The sequence below is a fragment of the Diceros bicornis genome, chromosome 20 (genome assembly GCF_020826845.1).
Source record: "Diceros bicornis minor isolate mBicDic1 chromosome 20, mDicBic1.mat.cur, whole genome shotgun sequence".
In the NCBI taxonomy this organism is placed as follows: domain Eukaryota; kingdom Metazoa; phylum Chordata; class Mammalia; order Perissodactyla; family Rhinocerotidae; genus Diceros; species Diceros bicornis.
In genome coordinates this window covers 26,749,189-26,776,379 of record NC_080759.1, presented here as the reverse complement: position 1 = coordinate 26,776,379, position 27,191 = coordinate 26,749,189, and the positions used below count along the sequence as shown (strand labels likewise).

Sequence of the window (27,191 nt, the reverse complement as noted above, 5' to 3'; positions counted from 1 at the left end):
GGAATAGCAGATTCATGTGCCCACATCTTACTCACATAGTGTTCACTGAGCAGAGGGGCAGGTAAACTATCATACATTAAATGTCTGATCACAAAATTGAATCCAAATTAAATGACTCTACTGTAAGATCAAGGTATTAATGTTGATGAAATTCAAATTCATGAACCATAAACATTACAGCTGGGTGACTGAGGATTAAATGAGTTAATGAATTACATGAATTAATGAGTAAATGTCCCTGGACCAGTGACTAGCACATAGTAAGGCACTAAGTGTTCAACAAATAAATTTTTAAATTTCTAGGAAAATACTGAAATAAATTCCAAATACAATAACCATGTTCTCAAACCTAAAGAGGCTAAAGCGTAAAAGGCATCCAAAAAGTAGAATAAAAGCTATACTTCTTGGTACCTAGGATGGTACTCTGATTAATTCATTAATTAGCTATACCCTCCAGTTGCACGTATGTTATTCACTCAAAACCATTTGAGTGTTGAGCGCCTACTAAATGCCAAAGACTGTTCCAGATGCTGGGAGTACTATCATGCCATGAATAAAGGAGACAAAGTCTTCCGCTCATGGAGCTTATATTCCATGATGGCAGACATTATTCAGATGTTGAGATATACTATGAAAAAAATGGTTGTGGGGCTGGCGCTGTGGTATAGTGGTTAAGTTCAGTGTGCTCCGCTTCCACAGCCCAGATCTGGAGCCCGGATATGGACCTACACCACTCATCAGCCCCGCTGTGGTGGCGACCCACATACAAAATACAGGAAGACTGGCACAGACGTTAGCTCAGGGTGAATCTTGCTCAACACCAACAACAACAAGAAAGGTCAGGGAAAGGTTCTGAAGAGTTAACATCTAAACAGACAGAAAGAGAGAAAAAAAAAAAAAATCCAGCCATACAAGTATCTTAGGAAAGATATTCAATATAGTGGGTATAAGAAGCATGTGTGCCCCAAGGAGACAGGTGCTTGCCTGATACCTTTGAGACAGACCAGAACACAGAAACTGAGGATGGGGCAGTAGCTAATGATATCAATGAGGCAGACGGAGAGATCATGTAGGGTCTCGGGGACCCCACTGAGGACAGTGGCTCGAAAGGCAGTGGGAAAACCATGGGGGTCGGGTAGGGGTGAGGGATGGCTGGGGTGGGTTTGAACAAGGAAGGACTACGTACCAACTTAAGTCATGTGCACAAAGTCACATAGCTAGTTAGAAGAACTGAGCACAGAACCAAACCTGTACTTTTTTTCCCCCCCGGTTATTTTATTGAGGTCATAATGGTTTCTAACATTGCGTAACTTCAGGTGTACATTATTATTTATCGGCTTCTGCATAGACTGCATCATGGTCGCCACCAATAGTCTAATTTTTTATCCGTCACCATACATATGTGCCCCTTTACCCCTTTCGCCCACCCCTCCAGCCCTCTTCCCATCTGGTAACCACTAATCTGTTCTCTTTATCCATGTGTTTGTTTATCTTCCACATATGAGTGAAACCATGTGGGGTTTGACTTTCTCTGTCTGGCTTATTTCGCTTAATGTAATACCCTCAAGGTCCATCCATGTTGTTGCAAATGGGACGATTTTCTCTTTTTTTAATCAAGCCTGTATTTTTAACCTCTACGCTTGGGCCGGCCCCGTGGCTTAGCGGTTAAGTGCGCGCGCTCCGCTGCTGGCGGCCCGGGTTTGGATCTCGGGCGCGCACCCACGCACAGCTTCTCCAGCCATGCTGAGGCCGAGTCCCACATACAGCAACTAGAAGGATGTGCAACTATGACATACAACTATCTACTGGGGCTTTGGGGGAAAAAATAAATAAAATAAAATTATTAAAAAAAAAAAAAAAAAACCTCTACACTATACTCCAAATAACTAACAAAAGCTTAAAACCCAACTCTGACATACATACAAGGATATTCATTGCCAAAGACCCATCTTAACAGTCCATCAACAAGGAACTGGTTAAATACGTTACCTTATATCCATGTAATGGAATATCATGTAGCCACTTAAGAAAACAAGACATGTTTATGTGCACCAACACAGAAATATCGCCAATACAGTTGTTAAATGAAAAGAATACAGAATCATATTTTAGCACAATTTCATTTTTTAAAAAGATTTACAAGCAATGTAAATTTCTGGATAGGTAAGGAATAATAATAGTTACCTCTGGAGTGAAGAAATGTTCATATTCTAAATATTGACCCTTTATTATAAAATTGTGAAAGGAGTTAAGCATTATAAATGTATACATTAAATAACATACTTAATGGTAACCACGTACATGTAAATAACGTTAACCACGTACATGTGTGAATTTTACAATTAAAAACTAAACTATATATTAAAAACTTAAACTGGAGTTTTACAGACTTGTAGTATTCTCCTACTACTGATAATGAAAAGCAGGAAGTCTACAGGTCCCAGCTGAAGGTGTTAATTTCCTGTTTCTATCAAATGTCATTCACTGTGACAAAACGCAGTTTAGAACATTGATTTCAGTCTTTCTTTTTAAATTAGCATAACTCTCTTTTAAGAAAATTTGAAGTCCGAAAGTAAAAAAGGAACATAGAGCTGCTCTGAATACAGAAGAACAGGGGATTCAGAGTCTGTCGTTTTAAGCAAAAAAGGTGGCACAGAATATTCTGAACAGATAGGCACTCCACTGTGTTTGAATCAAAGCTTGCGTCAGTTCTTTAGTACCAGATTTTTTTAAAGTACAAATTTCTTCAGTTTCAATGTGGAGTCAAATGGCTTCCAAGCTAAGGAATATTTAAGTTTTATTTATTTTTCTTAGAAAGAATTATGTGAAGAGATTAGTGGGGACATCAATTAGAAAACCCACTTTTCATAGTAGGTACTTTGAACACGTTGTCAAGAGATGAGCAACTAATCCAAAGCAGTGGGAACAAAAGGAAACTGATCACTTAGATGGTGGACTAGTCAAGACTACTTTAGTTAACTGGATTGAAGGGGGGCAAGAGTGTGAAAGAGAAAGGTGGTCAATGTACCACCAAGTGTTTAGCCTGAGCAGCTAGTTAGAATATAAAAATATAAGAGGTTTGCACAAGATAAATTCTTTATCCTTGAGTTTCAATGTGAGAACCTCAAGAAGAGGTCAAAACAAACGGAAACACAAGGCTGGAGCTCAGAAGAAGAATTAGATTTCTGAGTTATCAGCAGATAGGCAGGCAACAGTCAGATTCTAGGCGACAGTAGGATCACCAAGGGAGGTAATAAAATGGAAAAAAGACAAAACCTCAGTGCAGGCTAAGGGAAGAAAGAATGATGTGCAAGTTAGGAGGATGAAGAAAGAGTAGTGCCACAGAAGCCAAAGGAAAAAGTAAATGAGAAGAGGTGCTCATAATACCAAATGCTACAGAATAATTTCATAGGTTGAAATCTGGGAGACTGATGGTTGCAGAGTCTGGGAGTAAAGGAGACTATTACAATGAGAGAGAAAAATTAAAATGAAAGTTAGTATCTGAAATATTCAGTTCTTATAAAAATAAGAGGAGGGCGGGCCCCGTGGCTTAGTGGTTAAGTGCGCGCGCTCCGCTACTGGCGGCCCGGGTTCGGATCCCGGGCGCACACCAATGCACCGCTTCTCCGGCCATGCTGAGGCCGCGTCCCACATACAGCAACTAGAGGGATGTGCAACTATGACATACAACTATTTACTGGGGCTTTAGGGGGGAAAAAAAAAGGAGGAGGATTGGCAATAGATGTTAGCTCAGAGCCAGTCTTCCTCAGCAAAAAAAGAGGAGGATTAGCATGGATGTTAGCTCAGGGCTGATCTTCCTCACAAAAATACAAAACAAACAAACAAAAAAATAGGAGGAACTTCTGAAAGACTGAAAAGGCACCCTTAGCACCTAGCACAGGACCTGGCACAGTGGGACTTGTTAAACCTTACACGTCCTACTGTGGTCAATAAAGTCTACTAAGATGCGAGTTAAGAGGACAACAAATTTTAAATCCCGAAGAGCATCAGTAACTGTCACAAAAATAGCATGATTACAATTAAGGAAATTGGTCTACAGAGGTTTGGACAGTCCGTGAGAAGTAAAGTAGTACCAATAGTGAATAATTTTACATCTTGGAGAATGTTACTACTGAAACACAGAGAAAAACTAGGCAGTAACTTGAAAGGGGGTTGTTCTTAAGAAAAAGCTGGGATTTTTGTGTGTGCGTGTTGCGGGGGGATTTTGTCTCTGAATAAATGCTTTATGAATTCCTATGTGGAATTTCGGGTTCTGTGATTAAATATTTACGATGTAACAGTTTATCTGAGAAGCAATGGCCAGGAATAGATGGATACAGCAACTCACTGGTAAGAAGGCACAGAAAACAGGAAATTCTGGCAGTGGGATTAGGGGAAGGACTAAAGGGCTTGGAGTTTTAGAAGGGTTAAGAAAGCAGCAAAGGACTATCATAAAGGCTTTCAGAAAAAGCATGCATTCTTGAAAGCAGCTCCAGCTCAAGCAACAGATTTTCATGTGTGTAACAAAGCAGACTCAAGGAATTTCTAGAAACCAAGCCAGGAGACCAGTAGAATAGAGGCTCCACGAAGGCAGGAATTTTTGTTCATTTGTTCATTGCTGTATCCCCAGTGCTTGACTCGAAGTATTCAACTGAGTGAATTCAACTGAATAAGTGAGTGAATGTAGCTAATTTTGGATTATGGTTACTATAAGGAAAAGTTTCCCTCACAACAAGATCTTATCCTAAGAGTCAGGAAAAACAAGGATACTGCTCTTGCGTGACTAAGTGGATTGAGAAAAACTCAGCCTTGACAGGGGTAAGAGGGTAAGGGAGTAAGGCTAGACAATGTATCAGAGCAAGGCTAGCAAGCTTGAATGCTTGTAGAATCCAGGTGGATTACAAACGAATGAAGTAAGCCAGTGAGCAAATAAGAGCTCATGCACTCCATCTAAAGGGGCTGCCTCTACTCAGCTCCAGCCAATTTTTGCTCTATACAAGTAACAGGCCAGCCTGGCCACATCTTAGGATTTCATGAGAAACCAGAAAATTCAGATTTGCAGTATCTAATTTAAGTGTTGGTAACTTATCAAAAAAACACAAAAATCTCTGAGGGCCAAAGACACACCCCCAGGCCACATGTGACCCATAGGCTTACAATCTGTTCTGGTGAATTGAGCATAGAAGGAGCTGATCTACCAGAAGATACCAAGGAAGGCCTAAAAGATGACAGCAGCTCAAAGTAAGTGGACTAATATTAATATGGCTCAATTCACTGCTCTATAGCCCAGGAGTCACTTGAACTATGCAAAACTAGCTGGTACAGAACTGCGAAAAAAATTGCATCCCTCCCACCATAAAATTGCCTGTCAACAGGGACACAAACAAATGGGGAACTGTTCGTGGCTGTTAGAAGGTAAGTATCCTTAAGAGTTTATTCAACCACTCACAGCTCTCCAAATGGTTCCTTTCTTCTCTGAGCCAAACGCAACTTTCTGGCACAAACCCAAACTGCTCTCACTTTTATATCACATGACTGATGGCTCCTTTCACCCCAAATCAACTGCTCTTCCTGCCATGCCTACACTTTCCCCTTTTCAGCCCCAAAGCTTTTTCCCCAAAAAAGTCTACGCTACAAGGAGTTTCCAAAATATGGAAACCAGCTTTCTCATACTTTTTCTATCAAATATGGAAGAAAAAACAAAAAAAGAAAAAAAAAGTCTAACAAAAAAGGTGTGCCACCATAAGTTATCAGGTAAATACAAATTAAAACCACAACTAGAAGGGCCAGCCCTGTGGCGTAGAGGTTAAGTTCGGTGCGTTCCACTTCGGCGGCCCAGGTTCTCAGGTTCAGATCCTGGGCACAGAGCTACACGACTGGTCAGCCACGCTGTGGCGGCAACCTACACACAAAGTAGAGGAAGACTGGCACAGATGTTAGCTCAGAGCTAATCTTCCTCAGCAAAAAAACCCCAAAAAACAAAAACAAAAACCCAAAACCCCACAACTAGATGCCACACACCCACTGAATGGCTAAACTTAAACAGAAAATACCAAGTGGTGACAAGAAAGTAGAGCAACAGGAAATCACAGAGTATTCAGCGAGTACACTGGAACAGTCTCTTTGGAAAACCATTTGGCAGCCTCTACTAAAGCTGGCTATCCTATGTCTCAGCAATTCCACTCCTAGGTACATACCAAACTGAAACAAGGGCATGTAACCACCAAGACATGGACAAGAACAGCAGCCCTATTCATAATAGCCCCAAAGTGGAAGCTACCCAATGTTCATCAACAAGCAAATGGGACTATGGTTCACACAATGGAATGCTATGAGAATAATTCACCTCCAATTACATGCTACAACATGGATTAATTCTGATGTTGAATGAAAGTGAGAAATGAAAACAATATATTCTGTATGACTCCATTTATATAAACTTTGAAAACAGGCAAAACTACTGTTAAGTCAAAACAGTGGTTACCGTTGGAGAGCAGTAATGATTACAAGGGACAGAAAGGGCTTTTGGGATATTAATAATGTTTCTTGATTTGGATGCTGGTTGCCTGAGTGTTCACTTCATGAAACTTTGAGCTAACTTTTATGTACACTATTCTATGTTATAGAATAGCCAATAAAACTAAAAAGATAGGACTTATTCTAAAGTATTATCAATCATTTCTTCATTCTTCAGAAGGGTTCCTGCCCCACTTATCTACAATTAATTGCTATGCATTTACCTAGCCAAATTTTTTTCTATATATCCTAACTGTGCTTCCTGTTTCCTCCTGCTATTTAAAAGTGTGACCAATTTTTAAAATTCTTATAACATTAACAAAGATGAATCTGAAAATTTAAAAGTTCTTTATACCTATGAAAACACTTTATCAAAACTCCCTACATTTCTGCATAACAATAGTTAATTAGAACCAGAAAGGCTTCTATTTTAACATAACAGAGCCCAGATGTGTACTTCTCAGCATTCAAAAACCTACCTCAATTAGTCTGCAGCAAAACAACTGTTTATAACTATAAAGCTACCAATGAACATTCAGCCATCTTGCTAAAAATCAAATTAAAAATAACTTTGCCAGGCCACTATTCTATACGTTGTCCATACAGTCTGGACACAGATTTTAGTTTATTAGCCCGGAGATACTCTATAGATGGTGGGAATACAGCAGTGAACAAAACAGACAAGAATGTCTACTCTCAAGCCTACATTCTGAATACAACCTTGAACGTAACAACTACAAAATATATTCCTGAATCAGTTTTGTTTCTTCATGAGTTCAATGAATTCATAATAAAATGTTTTTATGTGTAGTACAGAAAGCACCAGCATACTCTGATTAATGAAGTAACAACCACATTTTTCTAGTAATATTCAGCTAGAGTTGCAGTAGAAGAGTGTACTTACTGTGTAATTAGAAGAATAACCTGACGGATAAAACTCAGGGGCGTTCACAGACAGCTTAGACATTAATACAGGAGCTACAACCACCTGGGGTTTAGCCATTGCTGACTCCGAATTCTGCTGTGGGACAGTATCCTGTGAGATAGGTGGAGCTCTCAGGGGCCTCGTTTGTTCTGAGAAACGAAAAAAAAAAGGGGGGGTGTTAGATACGTTCACCCTTTGTGTAACAACTTACTATACACTGAAAAGCCATCTAAGAACGAGAACCATCACGAAATGTAAGGGTCTCGCCAGGATAAGTACAAAGAACCTACAAAAAGGAACAATAGACCTGCTTTTAGGTCATTTATGAACATACCTGCCTCCTAAGTGAATGCTTGAGGGCTTTTTTTTCCCCCCTTTTTCTTTTTTAGGGAGTCAGTTAAAGAGGTGCTTTGTCGCCTAAAGGTCTCCCCTTCCAGGCTGGGGAGGGGGAGGTGATTTTTACTTCCTCCCGGGACAGGAGAACTCCGAGGCCGCGCACTGGGCCCCTCCCCCAGCCGGGGCGCACAAAGGATTCCAGCAGCCACCTTCTAAACCCCGTTCCGGGCCCAACTCCACCCCAAAACAACCCGGCCCCGCGGGTAATGCTCTCGGGGACCCAGGCAAAAGGAGGGGCCAGCGCGCCGGCCCCCGGCGCGCGCGGAGGGCCGTAGGGAAGCGTTGGCCCAGGAGGACGGGTCCCCAGAGCGGCTCCGTACCTGGGAGCGCCCCGGGCCGGGGAGGCCGCTGGGGGCCGGCGGGGGCCTCGCACTGGGCCCCTGGCGGCGCCGTCCTGGGCTGGCGCAGCGGCGGCGGCTGCAGGAAGCCCGGGGCTTTGGGCTGCGGCGGCGGCTGGTGCCGCGGCCGCTCAGCAGGCCCCGCTCCGTTCGGGAAACCGCCGCCCTCAGGCCCGCCCCCTCCGCGGCCCAGGCCCCGGCTCCGGCCCCGACCAGCACCTGGGGCCCGATCGAAACCGTCCGACATGCTCCTCCTCCTCCTCCTCCGGGGGCCGCTGCCGCTGCGCTCGGGAGAGGACGCGGGGGAGGCGCCGCGGGCCGGCTCTCGCAGCCGCGCTCACTCGGGCCTCATGGAGGAGGAGGGCGGCGGGCCCCCGCTCGGCTCCTCCGCGCTTCGGGCGCAGCGGACGGCAGCTGGAGCACCCGCCGAACCCGCCGCTCCTCAGTGCCCGCCCCCCACGGCCACCCTCAGCTTTCCGCTTCTCCCCGAAAACCCGGCTCCCCCGCCCTCGGCGCGGCGGGGGCGAAGGCGGGTCACAGCGGCCCCCCGCGGCCCGGAGGCCCCGGGCGCGGCCGCCGCCGCTTCTCTTGTTCGCGGCGGGTTGGCAGCCGCGGCCCAGCAGGCTGCGTTTCGGCCCCCGGACGGCCCTGCCCGCCGCGGGGGCCGGGCGGGGGCTCTGGGCTCCCGGGGCCGGACTGGGCGCAGAGAGCGGCGCTTACCGCAGGCAGGCCCAGTCTAGGCGATGGTTCCCAGGAGAGAAGTGCGAGAGTGACGGTTGGTGCCCGGAAAATAAAAATCCGGGGGAGGGGGCGTGGAGCCGGCGCCACGGTCCGCGGACGCGCGCCTCCGTGGGCGCGCAGGTGTGTGCAATGACCCGACGTCCGCCGAGCCCCGAGGACTGGTCGGGAAGGGGACTCGGGAAGATCTGCCGCCTGCTCTGCTAGCAGCGGCGGAGGGGAGTGAAACAGACTCGAAATACGCCCTCTCTCCCCCCGCCCGTTTCAATTGACAGTAGGTGTTTGATACAGTAGGTCACAACTACCGTGACCAAGTTTCCGTCCCTTCCCTTTTCTCTTCCTCTCTGGGAATTTAAAAAAAATACTCTACCTTTCAGTGAAACTCCCCTCTTTTTCATCTTCTCCCAGTGCTGTCCAATAAAAATAGTGCGAGCCACAAATGCAAGCCACTTATGTAATTTAAATTTTCAGCAAGACAACGGAGAGGGAAAAAAAACTGGTGAAATTAATTTTAGTACTAATATATTTTATTTGAATATATCCAAAATGGTATCATTTCTACGTGTAATTAATATAAAAATATTGACATTTTATTTTTTCACACTAATCAAAATCCAATGTGTGTTTTACACTTTCGGCACATTTCAGCTGGGATGAGGCACATTTCAAGTGCTCTGTAGCCATATGTGGTTAGTGGCTGCCGCATTGCACAGCAAAATTGTAGATATTATTTATGTGTAAGTTATTGTTTTTTGTCAGGCCTGACAGTGTTAAAGCCAAATGAAAGATGAATATAAGTAATGAAAAGGAGAAAAAATTGATTTCTTTGGTGTTAGATTGAAACATCTTCACAAATTCTGATTGTAGCCCTGTATTTTAAGCAGGGCTTAATGTTTTTCAGTCTTGTCATCTTGAGAATCATTTCAGTTAGGAACAAACACTCTTGTTAATCATTTTCTCTTCTGGTTAATAAACAAAATATTAACATCACCTAAATGAATGAGAAAAATGGCTTTAATAAGGGCAATCATGAATAAATGATTCATGCTGTTGATCGCTGGCAAAAATAATGAAGTCAGGAAGGAAGCCAGCACAAAGTATGGTTCCTTGGTGTTGACAAAAAATGTAGGATTCAAAGTAGGCTGGAGCTTGGTTTGGATTCTGGCCTTGACCCTTAATGCCTGTGTGATCTTGAGTAAGTAAGGGATTTAGCTTCTCTGAACCTCAGTTTCCTCACCTAAAAAATAATAAGTATGTTGTAGCACTGAGCATATATTACAAAAACAGGATTACAATTTAAAAATTAGATGAGGTGATGCTCGTAACATTAAAATCCATTCTTTCATGTGGTCATCAATCTCTTCTTGTCTGGACTTTTCTGTTATATAGGAAGACCCACAAACTGTGTGCTCAACAACAGCGAGAGTAAGTTATCCTGTGTGTTCCGCTGAAGTAGATGCCCCAATCCCGTCCCAGGCTTTTGTTTGTACTCGGCAGACTTTTGTTCCCCTTAGAACTGTTATGATGGATAGCACCTTTTCTACACCTGAGGCTTTCTTATCTGAGGATAAGGCTATTCTGCATCCACGGTGACATCAGGGCATCTTTATAGCCTTATTTTGTTAGATAAATTAGATAATGGAGATGTTATCCTTTGCCTTCTCCCTATTTACTGTTATGTAACTTTAGCCCTATTCTTATGACATATAAAAGGTGGACTTGGGGATAACATGAATGGATTTAGCTTCGTGATAATAACAATAGCTAATATTTATTGAGCATTTATTATGTGCCAGCCACTGTTCCATGAGCTTTACTTTTATCATTTTCTTTAATCCTCACATCCTATGAAGTAGACATTCCAATTATCCCCATTTTACAGAAAAGGTGCTAAGATATTATGGGGGCTCAAATCCGTCTGGGCACTGTTATAGGGCTAACTAGCAGGTGTTAGATATTGTAAAATGCCAACAGGCCACATACACACACAAATAGACACACAAAAATATGAGCACCATGTGGGACTCTCTGGAGAGAATCATCAAGCAAGCTCTTCACATTTATGCCTTTCTTGTTTTTTTTTTTTAAATGGCCAAAGCCACCACCTTATTTATTTATTTATTTATTTATTTAGTGAGGAAGATCAGCCCTGAGCTAACATCCGATGCCAATCCTCCTCTTTTTGCCAAGGAAGATTGGTCCCGGGCTAACATCTTTGCCCATCTTCCTCTTCTTTATATGGGACGCCGCCACAGCGTGGCTTTACAAGCCGTGTGTATGTGCGGGCCTGGGATCCGAACCTGCGAACCCCTGGCCACCGAAGTGGAGCGTGCGTACTTAATGGCTATGCCACTGGGCCAGCCCCCATATGCCTTTCTTGTTGATTTGTGGTAAAAGGAGAGTAGCAGGACTAAATTCTGAGAGGTTGGAAAATGTATTGTAACATGGGTAAAAGACCTGCTCTGAACTATGGAAAAGATTTGTTTCTTTAAGCTGGGCTTGAAAGATGTTTTCCAGGAAGACTTCCACGAGCTGCCTAATGTTAGATTCCCTCCTTTGTGATAGTTGCACCTTGGAAAAACTGTGACTTGGCACTTAGTAAGCTGGATTGTTAATATTTGATTTATATAACTGTCTACTCCACTAAACTAGCCTTCTGAAGGCAGAGGACACCTTTTAATCTCTATACCTTTACGTCTTTGCTCAGTACTTGGTATGTAATAGGCTTTTAACAGTAATTGGACTCACCTGCAATACTCCTGCTTTTCTTTGGCTCAGCAGTATAATGATGGTAAAGAAGACTGGTTTTCAGAAACCTTGCAGAGCTCATTGACTTCAAGATCATCATTCGACCATATGGGAGTAGATAGTGCCCCCTTCCAAGTCCAGCTAACAGGAGAAAATTCTTCATAAATATGGGGGAAAATATTTGCAAATCACATACTGACAAAAGACTCGTATGTAGAATATGTGAAGCGTGCTCAAAACTCAACTCCAAAAGAGTAATCCAGTTAAATTACTCTAACTGGAGTTAATTGGAAAAATACATGAACAGACATTTCACTGAAGAGAATGTACAGATGGCATTTAAGCCCATGAAAAAAATGTGCAACATCATTAGCCACTAGGTAAATGAAAATTCAAACCCCAATGAGATTTTATTATCTACTTATCAGAATGGCTAAAATAGAAAATAGTGACAACACTAAATGCTTGAAAGGATGTGGAGAAACTGGAAACTGAGTCACTCATATTTTGCTGGTGGGAATGTAAAATGGTATAGTCACTCTAGAAAATAGTTTGGCAATTTTCTTAAAAATTATACATGTAACTACTATACAACTACTATACTATAGTCACTCTAGAAAATAGTTTGGCAACTTCCTTAAAAATTATGCATGTAACTACTATACAAGTACTATAGTAACTACTATAGAAATTGCACTCCTGGGCATTTGTGATGGTTAATTTTATGTGTCAGTTTGGTCTATGGGATACCCAGCTATCTGGTTAAACATTATTTCTGGGTGTGTCTGTGAGGGTGTTCCTGGAAGAGATTAGCATTTGAATTGGCAGACTGAGTAAAGCAGATGGCTCTCCCCAATGTGGGTGGGCATCACCTAATCCATTGAGGGCCTGAAGAGAACAAAAAGGAGGAGAAAGGGAGAATTTCATCTCTCTGCCTGATTGCCTGAGCTGGGACATTAGTCTTCTCCTGGCCTTGGGCTGGGATTTACACCGCTGGTGCTCTGGTTCTCAGGCCTTCAGAGCTACACCACTAGCTTTCCTGAGTCTCCAGCTTACAGACAGCAAATCATGGGACTTCTCAGCCTCCATAATCACATGAGCCAATTCCTCGTAATAAGTCATATATATATATGATTATATCTATCTATCTACCTATCTATCTATCTATCTATCGCCCCTATTAGTTTTGTTTCCCTGCAGAATCCTAAGACAGAAATTGATTGAGAAGTGGGGTGCTGCTGTGACAAATACCTAAAAAATGTGGAAGTGGTTTTGGAACTGGTTAATAGGTAGAGGCTGGTGGTGTTTTTCAGTGCATGCTAGAAAAAGCTGATATTGCCATGAAGAGACTGCTAAGGTAATTCTGGTGAGAGCTCAGAAAGAAAAGAAGAGAGCTGTAGAGAAAAGTTCCATCTTCTTAGAGAATACAAATAATCATGTACAGAATGTTGGTAGAAATATGGACAGCAAAGGCCATTCTGATGAATGGAGGTCTCAGACAGAAATGAGGACCATGTTATTGGACAATGCAGAAAAGGGAATCAGACTCCTTAGATTCTACTGGACAAGATAATAAACTATTCAACTGTGAATTTGCACTATTCTTCAGGAAAAGGGAAGAATGGCTCCTCAAGGAGATTCAGAGATCATCAGGGCCACCACATTGGTTTCAACAGACCAGACAACCTCCAACCAAAGCCATGGGGGCAATGCTGCTCAGAGCTGTGGGGGTGTGATCCTCTGCCCGGCAGAGCCCTGGAGATGCAACCGCCAGAGAGAATCCCACCAAGACGTGGGGTGGCATCCTTTGGCACTCCAGTGGGCCTGGAGGGCAGACCATAGAGCCAAGGAGGATTATTCTCAACTCTTAAGATATCATAGAATTTGCATTAGTAGGATTTGGATTTGCTTGGGGCCCACCACCTCTTCCTTCTTTTCTGTTTCTCCCTTTTGGAATGAGAATGTCTATCCTATGCCTGTCCCACCATGGTAGTTTGGAAGCACATAACTTAACTGGTTTCACAGGTTCACAGCTGGAAAGGAATTTTGCCTCAGGATGAATTGTACTTAAATCTCACCCGTATCTGATTTAGATGATATTTAGACGAGATTTCAGACTTTAGATTTTAGAGTTGATACTGGAATGAGTTAAGACTTTTGGGGCTGTTGGTAGGAATGAATGTATTTTGCATGCAAGAAGGATATGAATTTAGGGAGGCCAGGGGCAGAATGCTATGGACTGAATGTTTGTGTCCTCTCCAAATTCATAAGTGGAAGCCCTAATCCCCGATATGATGGTTTTTGGAGGTGGAGTCTTTGGAAGGTAATTAGGTTTAGATGAGATCGTGATGATGGAGCTTCCCTAATGGGATTCATGCCCTTATAAGGAGAGGAAGAGACCAGAGACCTCTCTCTTTGCACCATGCGAAGACACAGCAAGAAGATGGCCATCTGCAAACCAGGAAGAGGGGCCTCACCAGAACCCGACCATGCTGGTGCCCTAATTTGGGACTTCCCAGCCTCCAGAACTGTGAGAAATAAATTGTTATTTAAGCCACCCAGTCTACAGTATTTTGTTAAAGCTGCCCAAACTAAGCATTTATCCCAGAGAAATGAAGATTTATATTCACACAAAAACCTGTACCCAAACTTTTATGGCAGCTTCGTTCATAATAGCCCCAACTTGGAAACAACCCAGATGTTCTTTAATGGATGAATGGTTTAACTGTGGTACATTCATACTATAGAATACGACTCAGCAAGAAAGAGGAACAACTACTGATACACACAACAACTTTGATAGCTCTCAAGGAAATTATGCTGAGGGAAAAAGAGCCAATCTCAAAAGGTTATTATATGCTTCCATTTATGCAACCTTGAAATGGCAAAATTACAAAGATTGAGAACCAATTTAGTGGTTGCCAGGGATTAAGGCGGGATAAGGTGTAGGTGTGGCTATTGAAAGGGTAGTTACAATGAGGAATCCTTGTGATGGAACTATTCTGTTCTTGACTGTGATGTTGGTCACATGAATCTACACGTGATAAAATTATATAGAACTAAATACACGTGTGTGCATGGGCATGCGTGTGCACGCACACACACACATGAGTGCATGTAAAACTAAAGTAGGTGGATTGTATATTTTCAGTTTCCCGGATGTAATTGTATTACAGTTGTGCAAGATGTTACCATCGTGGGATACTGGGTGAAGGGTAAACAAGATCTCTCTGTATTGTTTATTACAACTGTGTGTGAATCTACATTGATCTCTAAATAAAATTTTAAAAACCAAACACATATACATAAACCTTGTTCCATCTTATTCCATCACTCCAACTCTTTCCTAGCTAGTTCAGTTCACACCCCACCCAAATCATCATGGCAACTTTCATATCATTATAAATTAGCGGGGGCATCATTAAGAGAGAGAAGAAGAATTAGCTGATGTGTTTGTTCCCTTGGGTGTCATTTGTGTAAATTATCTTCCTCTCCTAGTCTCTTGAGCCTGCTATGAAATGTAGCCCCAGCCAGTCAGCACTTGACTGCCATCTGGATCAGGGCTCCAATACATCTTTGAGTCTGAGATAGCCAGCAGTGCTGCTTGGGGTCTCCCCAACATCTAGTGCAGTTTTTTGTTTAATGTTAAGCTCTTAGCTGGACTGTGAACTCCATCAGGATAGGAATTCGTTCATTCACTTGGTCATTCATTCAGTAAATATTTGTTGCATGTCTACTCTGTGGCAGACACTGTTCTAGGTGCTGACGATATGCAGGGGTGTGAGATTACTAGGTGTGAGGTGTATGAGACCAGAAGCAGGGAGACTTGTTTGGTGGCTATAGCAGAAATTCTGGCAAAAAATGATGGTGGCTACTAAGGTAGTGGTAGTGGGGTTGGAGAGAAGGCCAAATTCAAGAGACGTTTAGGAAGAAGTTGACAGATGTGTGTGAGGCTTAATGAGAGGCCAGAGATAAGGTTGACTCCCAGGATTCTGGCTTCAGTGCCTCAGTCCCTAAGAATGGGAATACCAGAGGCGGGCAGACTCCACCACTTCCATTTTGGATATTTCATCTGGCACCTGGAGCATCTAAGAGGAATTGTTCTGTGGACAGTTAAGTTATGGAGCGGGAGTTCAGAGGAATGTTGCCTAGAGTTAGAGATTTGATAGCTGAAGGATGAGTGAGTTTTCCTAGAAAAAGTGTACCGAGGCAGAAGAGGAAAGAGAAGCATAAATTTAATGGCTGGGTTGAAGATGAGGAATCTGTTTACTCTGTTTACATAGGACTAAACCTGAGAGAAGCCAGTGGGGAATAGAAGGTTAAAGAGGGAGAGCACAAGAGTGTCAAATGTTGCAGAGATGTCAAATACAAGTAGGATTCTAAAGAATCTATGAAAATGCACCATTTTCTGAGCTTTAGCCCTCTAGTCACCTTGGTGGGTGTGTCCTGCCAGATCCATTAAACAACTTAATGAACAACTGCATCTGGGAAACAAGGCCTCCTTCACCAAGCAATCTTCTGATTATAATTTGACTATCTGCCTAAATTTGCATTTTGAGAAGAACAAGAACAACAATAGCTAATATTTAGCATTTACTATGATCCAAGTGAAGATTTGACATGAATTATCTCATTTAACCTTGAAAACAACTCTATGAGATAGGTACTATTAATTACCCCATTTTATAGATAAAAACACTGAGATTCAGAGATGTTACTTGATTTGCCTAAGATCACATAAATAGGTAGTGAGCAAGCCAGTTGTATTAAGTGCAGAGTCCACAAGCTGAAACAAGATGCTACACTTTGTCTCCAGAATAGGTGGGTCAGATTGATGCAAACATTCTATTCTGCTTGAGTTATACTTCTCACTAAAAATTGATAAATGGGCATTCCAATGATATTACAATTGGAATAATATAGATTTGTGAGTGATTTGGATGCCAGCAATTGTCAGTATTAGGAAGTATAGACAGCTCTAAGCTTGATGGAGAAATAAATGGTAGAGATACGGAAAGTTTGCAAGACAGGTGTATTAAAGACATTTTTGTTGCTATTATAGTTTTTTTGAAAGATGGGAGAAACATGAGTTTGTTAGCCAAAGACAAAGAGGTAAAGGAATACATCAGGGAAAAGGGAGGAAATTAAGGGACTAGAGGACCAGAGGCGGCGGCAGGTCACAAATTCAGGGTACAGGTGGCAGGAATAACTTTGGGTGGGAGAAAAGCTATTTCACTAAGAAATGGAAGCAGACACAGATAAACTGCAGGAGGATGAGAGTGCTGGAAACTTAAGATGATCTGCACGTTGTCAGTAAAAGAGAGGAAATATCTCTGCTATGAGGGTGGGAGACGTTTGCAAAAGCTGCTGGGAGGCGGGAAGAGGAAACTGACTGGGGGGGGGCATGTGCACAGGAGAACTGCTGGGTGCTACAGAAAGTCCTGCTGAGGTTGCAGACCAGAGATGTGTAGAGGCAACACTCTGAAAAATTTTGTGATTTTTTTCTCTTGACAACCTGATATAGGAACTGAGAAGCCTGTTAGTGGGAGTGTAATTTCATTATGCACTTAAGGTAGAAGAGTAGAGACAGAAGAGGCTGAGAGGCTGTTCATGGTTTAAGCTAGATTGAGAAAGGGTTGACAATGAAAGATATGTGATAGATTGGAAGGAAAAAGGGGATGAAGAGACAGAAATAAGGCAGTTGGAAAGAAAGAAAGTGGTGGTCAACACATGAGATATAGGAGTTGAACATTTTAGAGGAACTTCTGAGTGAATAATGACAACGTGCAATATTCTACTAATTGCACAAGTCAACTAATTGAACTGAATGAAGTGCTTGCTGGCCAGTAGCAAGGTAATATAATAGCTGGAAGTGCTCTTTTCAGAGTCTAAACTTGGCATTCGAAAGACAATTAGGAACATCAATGTTTAATGTCAAATGTCAAGTAAGAGGGCTGGCCCCGTGGCTTAGCGGTTAAGTGCGTGCGCTCCGCTGCTGGCGGCCCGGTTCGGATCCCGGGCGCGCACCGATGCACCGCTTCTCTGGCCATGCTGAGGCCGCGTCCCACATACAGCAACTAGAAGGATGTGCAGCTATGACATACAACTATCTACTGGGGCTTTGGGGGGAAAAAAATAAATAAATAAAAATTAAAAAAATAAAATGTCAAGTAAGAGATCTTTTGCTCCTGGCATGTTCTGTTTCTCTCTCTCTCTCTGGCACAGTCTATTCACTGCCCCTTTTTTGTTGGCATGAGGTCAAAAGCCAGTATCTTCTTTCTGTTTCAAGTCCTGCAGGGCACTCACAATGTTTTTCTTCCTTTTAAAAAATATTTGTTGACTGCCTAATAAAACCAGACAGTCCGTTAGGTATTGATGACATATCAATGAATAAGACAAAATATCTGTCCATAAGAAGCTTACACTTAAGTGCTGCAATCAGATAAATAGGCAATAATAATACAGAATGATAAACACTGTAATTATGTTTAAACTTGAATCTTAATGGGAGGGCATCTAACTGAACCTTGGGTGGTCAGGAAAGGCTTCTGTGAGAAGGTCTCATCTCAAATGGATTGAAGGAGTAGTAGGTAAAACCCAGGCAAGTGAATGGGGAGGGAGAAATAGGAGGAACTCTTGATTTTCACGGTGGCCTCTCTCTCTTTCAAGGGGCCTCTGTTTTCCTTCCTTCTCTGGGTACCTTCATTCTCACAGGGCAGTCATCTTAGCTTCCCCTACATAGAGGATATGCTTCCCCACCAGGAATCACTGAATTTAGAGCCGTAAGATCTACGTTTAAGTCTCAGCAATATCTCTTGTCGATGTGACTTCAAATGTGTCAGTTAACCTCAAGCCAGTTTCTTCATCTTAAAACAGGAATAACAGTACCTACTTCAGTTATTGAAATGAGCCAATGAAGAAATACATGCGAAAGTGCTGTGTAAACTGTAAAACATTACACAGATTTTAACTATTCTTGGTGTCCTAAGGTGGCACGCCATATGCCTTTGTATTCTTGAGCCCATTATAAGATTCTTATGAGATTAAGAAACAAAGAATCCCTAATCATCACTGTGGATTTATACGTACTTTTCAGATCTGCCAAGTTGAAGCACGGAAATGAATTGTTCCTGAAGCTACTTCAAATGTTTGAGTTAATGCCATAAATTATTGTAACTGATTCTCTACTCAAAAGCCACCACAGAGAAGATGTGGCAGCTAAAATATCACCTAGCAGTAGAGTGAGCAATGCAATTCTTGGAGTACTTTGGCCATTCTGTGGAGAAAAAGGTTAATAAAGAGAGGAATTTGACCATCAGCAGGCCTAATAAATATTGGAAATGCTGAGTAAAGGTGAGGTGGGATGGGGGGAGGATGAAAAACATCTTCACTCCCAAATTCAGCATGACCTCTTGAACCATCACCATTTGCTTTCTCTACTTCAGAAAAGCCCTGCTAGTGAAAAGCCATTTCATGGAATTGGTTTCTTGTTCCGTGGAAAAACTCATTTGACAAACTCACGCCACAGGGAAGAGGCGCTTAGGAATACTACTTCTAATGAGTTGAATCTATGTTACTTTTATCCTTTAGATTTTGGGAGTGGGCAGACTTTGTCTCAGTGTAACTACAATAGTCAACATTAAAATTTTTTTTTCTAATTTTACTAAGAAAATTTCAAAAATTCAGCTAATTTGAAAGAATTTTATATACTCACCTGTATACCCACCACCTAGATTCTACCATTGCTATTTTACTACACTTGCCAGGCTTGTTTAAATTAAATAATTTTATTTTAAGATAATTGTTGATTCATATGCAGTTGTAAGAAATAATACAGAGAGAACGTCTGTTACTCTTTACCTAGTTTCCCCCAATGGTGACATCTTGCAAAACTATAGTACAATTTCACAACCAGGATATTGACATTGATACCATCAAGATACAGAACATTTCCATCATCACAAAGATCTCTCAGGTTGCCCTTTTAGAGTCACAGCCACCCTCACCTCCTTAAGCTCTAGAAACTACTAATCTATTCTCTATTTCCATGATTTTGTTATTTCAAGAATGTTATATAAATGAAATCCTACAGTATTGTAACCTTTTGAGATTGGCTTTTTTCTCTCAGCATAATTCTCTGGAGATTCTTCCAAGTTGTTGTGTGTGTCAATGGTTCATTCTTTTTCATTGATTAATAGCATTCCATGGTAAGAATATCCAACAATCTGTTCAACCATTCACATGTTGAAGGACATCTGGGTTGTTTCCAGTTTTTGGCTATTATGAATAAAGCTACTATGAACGTTCGTGTACAGGTTTTTATATGAACATAAATTTTCATTTCTCTGTGATAAATGCCCAAGAGTATAATTGCTGGGTCATATGGTTGTTGTGTGTTTAGTTTTTTAAGAAACCACCAAAATGGTTTCCAGAGTGACTAGTACCATTTTACATTCTCATCAGAAATGTGCAAGTGATCCAGCTTCTTCCCATCATTGTCAGCATTTGGTATTGTCACTATTTTTTATTTTAGACATTCTTATAGATGTGTAGTGATGTCTCAGTGTGGTTTTAATTTTTATTTCCTTAATGGCTAATGATATTGAACATCTTTTCACATGCTTATAGTCCTCTTCAGTGAAATATGTCTTTTGCCCATTTTCTATTTGAATTTTTTTTAAACTGTTAAGTTTTGAGGGTTCTTTGTATATTCTAAATACAATTCCTTTATGGATATGTGTTTTGCAAATATTTCCTCCCAGTCTGTAGCTTGTCTTTTTATCCTCTTAACCGGGTCTTTTGTGGAGCCAAAGCTTTTTATTTTGATGAGGTTCAATTTCTCAATTTTCCCTTTTATAAATCATACTATTGGTGTCAAGCCTAGCCCTAGGTCCTGAAAATTTTTCTTCTACTTTTTTCTGAAAGTTTTACGGTTTTACATTTAAGTCTGTATTTCATTCTGATTTAATTATTGTATCAACTGTGAGACTTAGGTTATGGTTCATTTTTAAATTTTTTTTCCAATGGATATGCAGTTACTTCAACACCATTTGTTGAAAAGGCTCTCTTTCTTCCATTGAATTGCTTTTGCACCTTTGCCAAAATTAATCTAGGCACACTTTTGGAAATCTATTATGTACCACACCCTGAGCTATCTTCTTTACACAAGTTTTTTCTCCTCTTCACAACATCCTGCAAAATAGTTATTTAGCATCTATTCTGTGCTCAGCACTGTGCTAAGCTCAGGAAAACAAGAGATGAAGAAGGCTTCCTGGAATGCTTCACCTAGGAAGAGCCAAAAGCTAGACGCCCAAGGATGAGCACAGGTCTGTGAAGAATAGGGAGGGGAAGGAGAGCATTCCAGACTGAAGGAGAAGCATGTAAAAAGGCTAGGGGGTGTAGAACAGCTCCGTACATTTAGAAAGCAGCAAGCATTTTGTTATGGCTAAAAGGAGAGGAGCAGGAGGGAATTTTCCCATGTTGATTCTAAGATATCTGTGGATATCTCAATGGAAATGACCAGCAGGCAGTTGGCTGTATGAGTCTGGAGCTCAGGAGAGAGATTTGGGCTGGACATTAAGCTTTGGGAGTTGTCATAGCACAACTAACATTGGACTTCCAGGAACAAAGGATTAGAGTTAAAAGGAAGGAGGGACAAGGGAACATTTGAAACATTTGACATTTAAGTGGTGAAAGAACTGGGAATGAGTGGTTAAAGGAGGAGGAGATAGGAGAGTGTTATGACAAAAACCAACAGAGGTGAGAAATTCTGATTTTTGCTTTTCTGTTCTGGGTAATATTTTGCATAAAAAAAGATCTACAAAGAGAGGATATTTCACCAAACTGTTTAAAAAGTATTTGAATTAGAGTTTTCATCAAATGCATTATTTAAAAAGTTAAATATAAACATGTTAACTGCTATTCTGAAATTTTTTAATCAAGTATAGTCATGCATCGCTTAACGGCAGGGATACTTTTGAGAAAATGTGTTGTTGGGTGATTTTGTTGTGCGAACATCATAGAGTATACTCACATAAACCTATATGGTATAGCCTACTACACACCTAGGCTATATAGAACTAATCTTCTGGGACCATGGTCATATATGTGGTTCATGGTTGACCAAAATTTCATTATGTGGCACATCACTGCAGTTTGATAATGGGGATAACTATATACTATATATAGTTATATATACTATTAAAAAACTAAAGAAAAAATTCAGTTAGGTTGAGTCTTTATTAAGAAAGCAAAACAGATATACAAGGAAATTCTTCTAATTATCAATACAAAACAACTTCTACCTAAATTTCCCACAAATAATTTGGATTTTCACTTTAAACTCAAGAACTGGTAAATCTGCCCATGTTTAAAAAAACAACAAAAAAACCCTCTTTACGTTGTAGTACCCTTAAACACACAGAATGCCCCTGTAGTGGGTTGGATAGTGTCCCCTCAAAATTCATGACAACACTTATTTGGAAAGATAGTCTTTGTAGATGTAATTAGTTAAGGATCTCAAGATGAGGTCATCCTGGATTTATGGTGGACCTTAAATCCACTGACTGTTGTCTTTATAAGAGAGACGAGAGAGAGATTTGGACACAGAGAGACACACAGAGAAGGTGGCAATGCGGAGAGGAGGCAGAGGTTGGAATGATGTGTCTACAAGCCAAGGAACACCAAGGATTGCTGACAACTGGAAGCTGGGAGAGAGGGATGGGACAGTTTCTCTCTCAGAGTCCCCAGAGGAATCAACCCTGCTAACACCTTGATTTCGGACTTCTGGTCTCCAGAACTGTGAGAGAATACATTTGTGTTGTGTTTCTTTTTTTAAATTTTTTCTTCTTTTTGTAAGGAAGATTGGCCCTGAGCTAACATCTGTTGCCCATCTTCCTATTTTTGCTTGAGGAAGACTGTCCCTGAGCTAACATCTGTGCCAATCTTCCTCTACTTTGCATGTGGGAGGCTGCCACAGCATGGCTTGATGAGCAGTGTGTAGGCCCTCACTGAGGATCTGAACCCTCAGACCCCGGGCCACTGAAGTGGAGGGCGCAAACTTAACCACTATGCCACTGGGCTGGCCCCTACATTTCTGTTGTTTTAAGCCACCCAGTTTGTGGTAATTTGTTACAGCAGCCCTAGAATACTAATACAGTCCCTATCCCTCACCATCTTCCCAGGCTCACAAAAGTATCAAATAAAAAAAATTTTTATATCCATAAAAAATACCATGGATTTTTATCATTGGCACTTACCATATGGAGAGAACAATATCCACAAAGTTATGGTAAGAACTAATTTTTTAGCTCACAACAATTCTAAATGCAAACTGGTTTTACTTTAATAACTTAAACAAATTGCCAACTATTTAACTTTGTGCTGGCGGTTAATGTCAGTTCTCCTCGATCTTCTTCCAATTAATGTTGATGAGTGTAAGTTCATTTAGCTGGTTAATATTTGTTTCCTAAAATCAAGCACAATCTTGACTGGTCTGCCTGGGAGAAGAGGCTGAGATTGGGTTAGTGATGGTAGCCTTAAAACTGTCAAGTGTCTGCATTATTAAAAATCCCCAGAGTCTAAGAATACAATCTCATTGGAGTTGTTCATTTTGCTAATAATTACTTATAAAAGGGAAGCTTGAAACAATACACTGCTAACTGTATAACATAATAACCATGAGGAAAACACACTGAACTGACCTGTTCTCTGGCCTGGCTTTAAGTGGATGTGGGGTTTTGGTAACGTATTGTCTTTAGATTTCAGTTTAAAAAAATTCTTTTTATCGAGGTAACATTGGCTTATAACATTACATAAATTTCAGGTGTATATCATTATACTTTGACTTCTGTATATACACTATTGTGTTCACCTCCAAAAGTCTAGTTTCCATCTGTCACATACAAATGTCCCTCTTAACCGCTTTCCCCTCCCCCTCCCCTAGAATTAGGTTTTTCATCACCTGCCTTCTCAGGCTCAGTCTACATTTTGATTTTTGGCTATTGGGCACCTCTCTGGTTTGAGGCTTCAAAGCAGACCCTAATGGTGTGTTACATTTTTCTAAAAATTTAATCTTTTTTGCTTTTGATTGGGACTCTAAATATTCAATACTATCTTTAAGCATTTGTGGGTACAAAGTCTCCTAATTTGCAGAGGGTTTAAATTTTGATGTATATCCTAATTTTAAAATATATTTAAAATTAAAGTACCCCATCACAGAACAATCTGTAATGAAGACATGCCTATATGTGAGAGGTGCCGTTCCAAATGGGGGTATGGAGGCTGAGAAAGCCAAGGAGCAAAGAGCAGATACCAAAATAGACAAAGCCCTCACAACTTAATAGGTGATATAAAATCTTCGCAAAAATTTTATGCAAGCCAGTGTCTAAGATTCAGAAGCAACTTACTTACAAACAAACTTTCGGAACTTAATTCCATTTTCTTTGGGGACTCCTATGAATATATTGTAATTACTTTGTAGGAGCTTAAGACCTAAAACAGAAGCTTCCAAATGACAAACGTTTTCATCTGGAGCAATGGCACCCAAATTATGTTGGACAAATGAGCAGAATGAATTTAAAAAATTATCATATGCTTACTATTTAACAGAAAAAGCGAAAAGCTATATGTCATCTTTGGATTTGTTCTCCTGTGATATTTCCTAAGTAAATCAAATTAAATAACCCATTGAACATTTATTTAAGCCAGAGTTTTTCTAATCTTACCACTATTGACATTTGGGGCCAGATAATTCTTTGTTGTAAGGGACTGTCCTGTGTAATGTATAGTGTTTAGCAGTATCCCTGGCCTCTACCCATTAGATGCCTCCCCTTTCTAGTTGTGACTACAAATGTGTCTCCAGATACCCTGGGACAAAACTGTCCCCAGCTGGGAACCACTGAGTTTTAAGCCTTGAAAGAGAAAAGAAGCAAACCCTTACCACCCCTGCCCCAAGTGTTTTAAAGCAAGAGCCTAGTTTTTTTCCCCCAGTTTTATTGAGATATAACTTACATTTAGCACTGTATATGTTTAAGGTGTACAGCATAATGATTTGACTTACACATATTGTGAAAGGAGCTTAGTTTTAATCCTTCTCAATTACTCCTGCCTCATTGTACCTGCAGTATCTTGAACCTGTCTTTATGGTTGCACTTATGATGGTTTATTATTATTTTAAAACATGATGCTGTGTCTTTTCCTGTCTGTGAACCCTTCTAGGACAGGGACAGTGTTTTACCCTATCTGAAGAGAAGTGGGAGTCCATTAGTTGAATACCTTTTGGGCTGGTTAAACACAAGAAATGTTCCCAAAGTGAAGGTTTCTCTGCGATTTGTTTCTTTTTAAGGATATGGAATATCTGTTTTGCCTTATGATTTTGAGATTCATAATTCTTTTACTCATCTTAAATATTTCAATTAAAATAAAAAGCAGTGACCGTACTGACATTCATGAGGATTAGCTTTGGGTAAGTGAACCATTTTATATTGTATACTTTATTCCTCCCATTTTTAATCAGAAGACACTTGCAGACTAAGCAACAGAACTATGTGCAAGAACAACTAGGTCATTACGTTTTGGAGTCCTTTAATTGTTTTGCTAAAATCAGTCCAGGCCTGGTCAGGACACGTAACCTCCACTCAGGGCGCTCTCCAGCCACTGGACATTAATACTAATAGCAGTACACGGCTTTCTCTGGGCCGGCCGTTGGAAGACAAGTACACAGACGTGTGTTAATTTTCGGGCCTTGACATCGTTTCGGAAAGGTTTAACTCCACCTCTTTGACCAGAAAGGAAAAACAACGCCCTCCTTCCCGCCCTTCACCACCGCCCGGCCTTCTCCCGCTTTCCTTTTGGTCTTCTCCTGTTACAGAAGTTCTGATTTTTCCCTAGAGAGCTAGAGGCAAGTCAGGTACCACAAGTGGAGTTATATTATCCTCTTATTTGTTCTGGTGGGACACTAGAGAAGAAATCACACTTTGCAACTGTAACTCCAGGGGGAGAGGAGAGATGTACCCCTGAAAACTTCAGCGCCCCGGCTTGACTGCAGGTTTGATTGACAAGGACGGGCCAAGGGAAGGCGCGGAGGCGGGGCGAGGGGCCGCGGTCGAGCCCGAGACAAAGAGGTTTTGGCTGCCACCGAGGGCGGTGGAGGGCTCCTTGGGGTAAGCGGCCTTTGCGCTCGAAGGGGGCAGGTCGTGAGGTCGCTTTCTCGTCTGGAGAGAGCGCAGGCGAGAAGAAGGGCCTTGCGGGGAGGGGGCGCCGGCCGAGGTGTGGGCTCCGCCACCGTCACGTGGCCGCCGCCGCCTCCGCCGCCGAGTTGCGGCTGTTCTTCCGGGTTGGAGGCGCAGCGCCGCGGGGCCCGAGCCGGGTCTGCCAGCACGGCGTACCCTCGCGGCCCGCGGCGCGCCGCTCACGGCCGCCCGGCCTCCCCGCCAAGGTGAGCGCGCCTGGGGCGCAGCTGGGGCAGGGGCGCGGGGCTCGCCAGGACGAGTCGGGCCACCGCCGGGAAGGAGACCTGTCAAAGAGCAGAAGGGGGCGGGGTCGCCAGTGACCCGGGCGCAGGGTGCACCTGGGCGCCCTCAGGCCGGAGGCTTGGGCCGGGAAGGAGAACCGTGCCTTGAGGGCCCCATTTCGTGTCTCTTGCTGGGGCGACGTGGAAGGGAGTTGGCGGGTGGATTCGGGAACTGGGTCCTCGCAGAGGGCAGGGGACAAGGCGGCAGCTGTGCAGGTGCAGATCTCGGCGCTTTAGGGGCGGCAGGAGTTGTACGGAGTCATTTCGGCCCGCGAGATGGGAGATGGGAGGGAGGTCATTGAGGACTCTCGATAGGGGGTGCACCCAGAGAGGTGGCAGCTGGACGCCCTGAAATTGTGCTTAAACCTTGAGGGAATTCGGGGTGGGTGACCGGCTGGAGATATAGGAAGTGGTGAGCGCAAGTTGTGAGTGTATGTCGGGGCGGACTGGGGCGGTCGGGGCAAGCTTCTCCCCGGCAGAGAGTGGGGCCCAGGCCGGCGAGGGGGGAGAGACAGCCGAGGGGGCAGAGCTGATTCGAACTCCGAAGGCGGAATGACTTACGCAGCCTCCGCCAGTGGGCTTCCGGGGAAGGTTATAAATAGCGGTCCCGGGCAGATGCCTGCCTGGTGGCAGTTTAGTTCCCGAGGGAGAGGCGGTACCGGTGACTTTGGGCAAGGCCACGCTGCCTGCCCGTCTAAGCTTCTGGCTTCTGTAGGGTATTGTGTCCTTGGTTGGTATGTCTCGCTTTAAAAGCGTGACTTGTTTACGGTTGGTTGTAGGTGTCCTTGATTCGTCCTGTGATGGCAGGGCAGTCCTTAAGGGATCTGTTTGTAAGGAGTCTTGTAGGACAGACTCCGTTCGGAATCGTGGGGCTTGCCTGCCAACTTTTGTTTAAAATGCTCCCCTCTTCTCCATCGCACCTGTTTTATTTGCAAACCGCGCTGTTTTTAATTGAATGGACAGTTTAGGATTACTTTCTTGTCAGCAAGTGCGCTCAGGCTGGTTGCCTTTGCTGATG

General features: G+C 42.4%; 2 protein-coding genes across 8 annotated transcripts in view; one reads left to right on the top strand and one right to left on the bottom strand.

Annotated features, from left to right (window-relative positions):
• Positions 1–9,055, bottom strand: part of PAIP1 (poly(A) binding protein interacting protein 1) — a 31,057-nt gene extending 22,002 nt beyond the window's left edge. Inside the window, exons 1-2 of one of the 4 annotated variants that reach the window (XM_058564123.1) lie at positions 8,896–9,055; positions 7,421–7,590 (exon numbers count right to left, since the gene is read on the bottom strand). In XM_058564123.1, coding sequence (XP_058420106.1) covers positions 7,421–7,519 — 99 coding nt within the window. In that variant the 5' untranslated portion in view covers positions 7,520–7,590; positions 8,896–9,055. Of the gene's footprint in view, positions 1–7,420; positions 7,591–7,775; positions 7,889–8,157; positions 8,626–8,895 lie in introns of those variants that run through there. The other 3 variants (XM_058564121.1, XM_058564122.1, XM_058564124.1) reach the window with 3 other exon arrangements.
• A 16,493-nt stretch (positions 9,056–25,548) lies between these two features.
• Positions 25,549–27,191, top strand: part of NNT (nicotinamide nucleotide transhydrogenase) — an 86,106-nt gene continuing 84,463 nt past the window's right edge. Inside the window, exon 1 of one of the 4 annotated variants that reach the window (XM_058564119.1) lies at positions 25,549–25,570. The gene's annotated coding sequence lies outside the window, so the exon portion shown is untranslated. The other 3 variants (XM_058564117.1, XM_058564120.1, XM_058564118.1) reach the window with 3 other exon arrangements.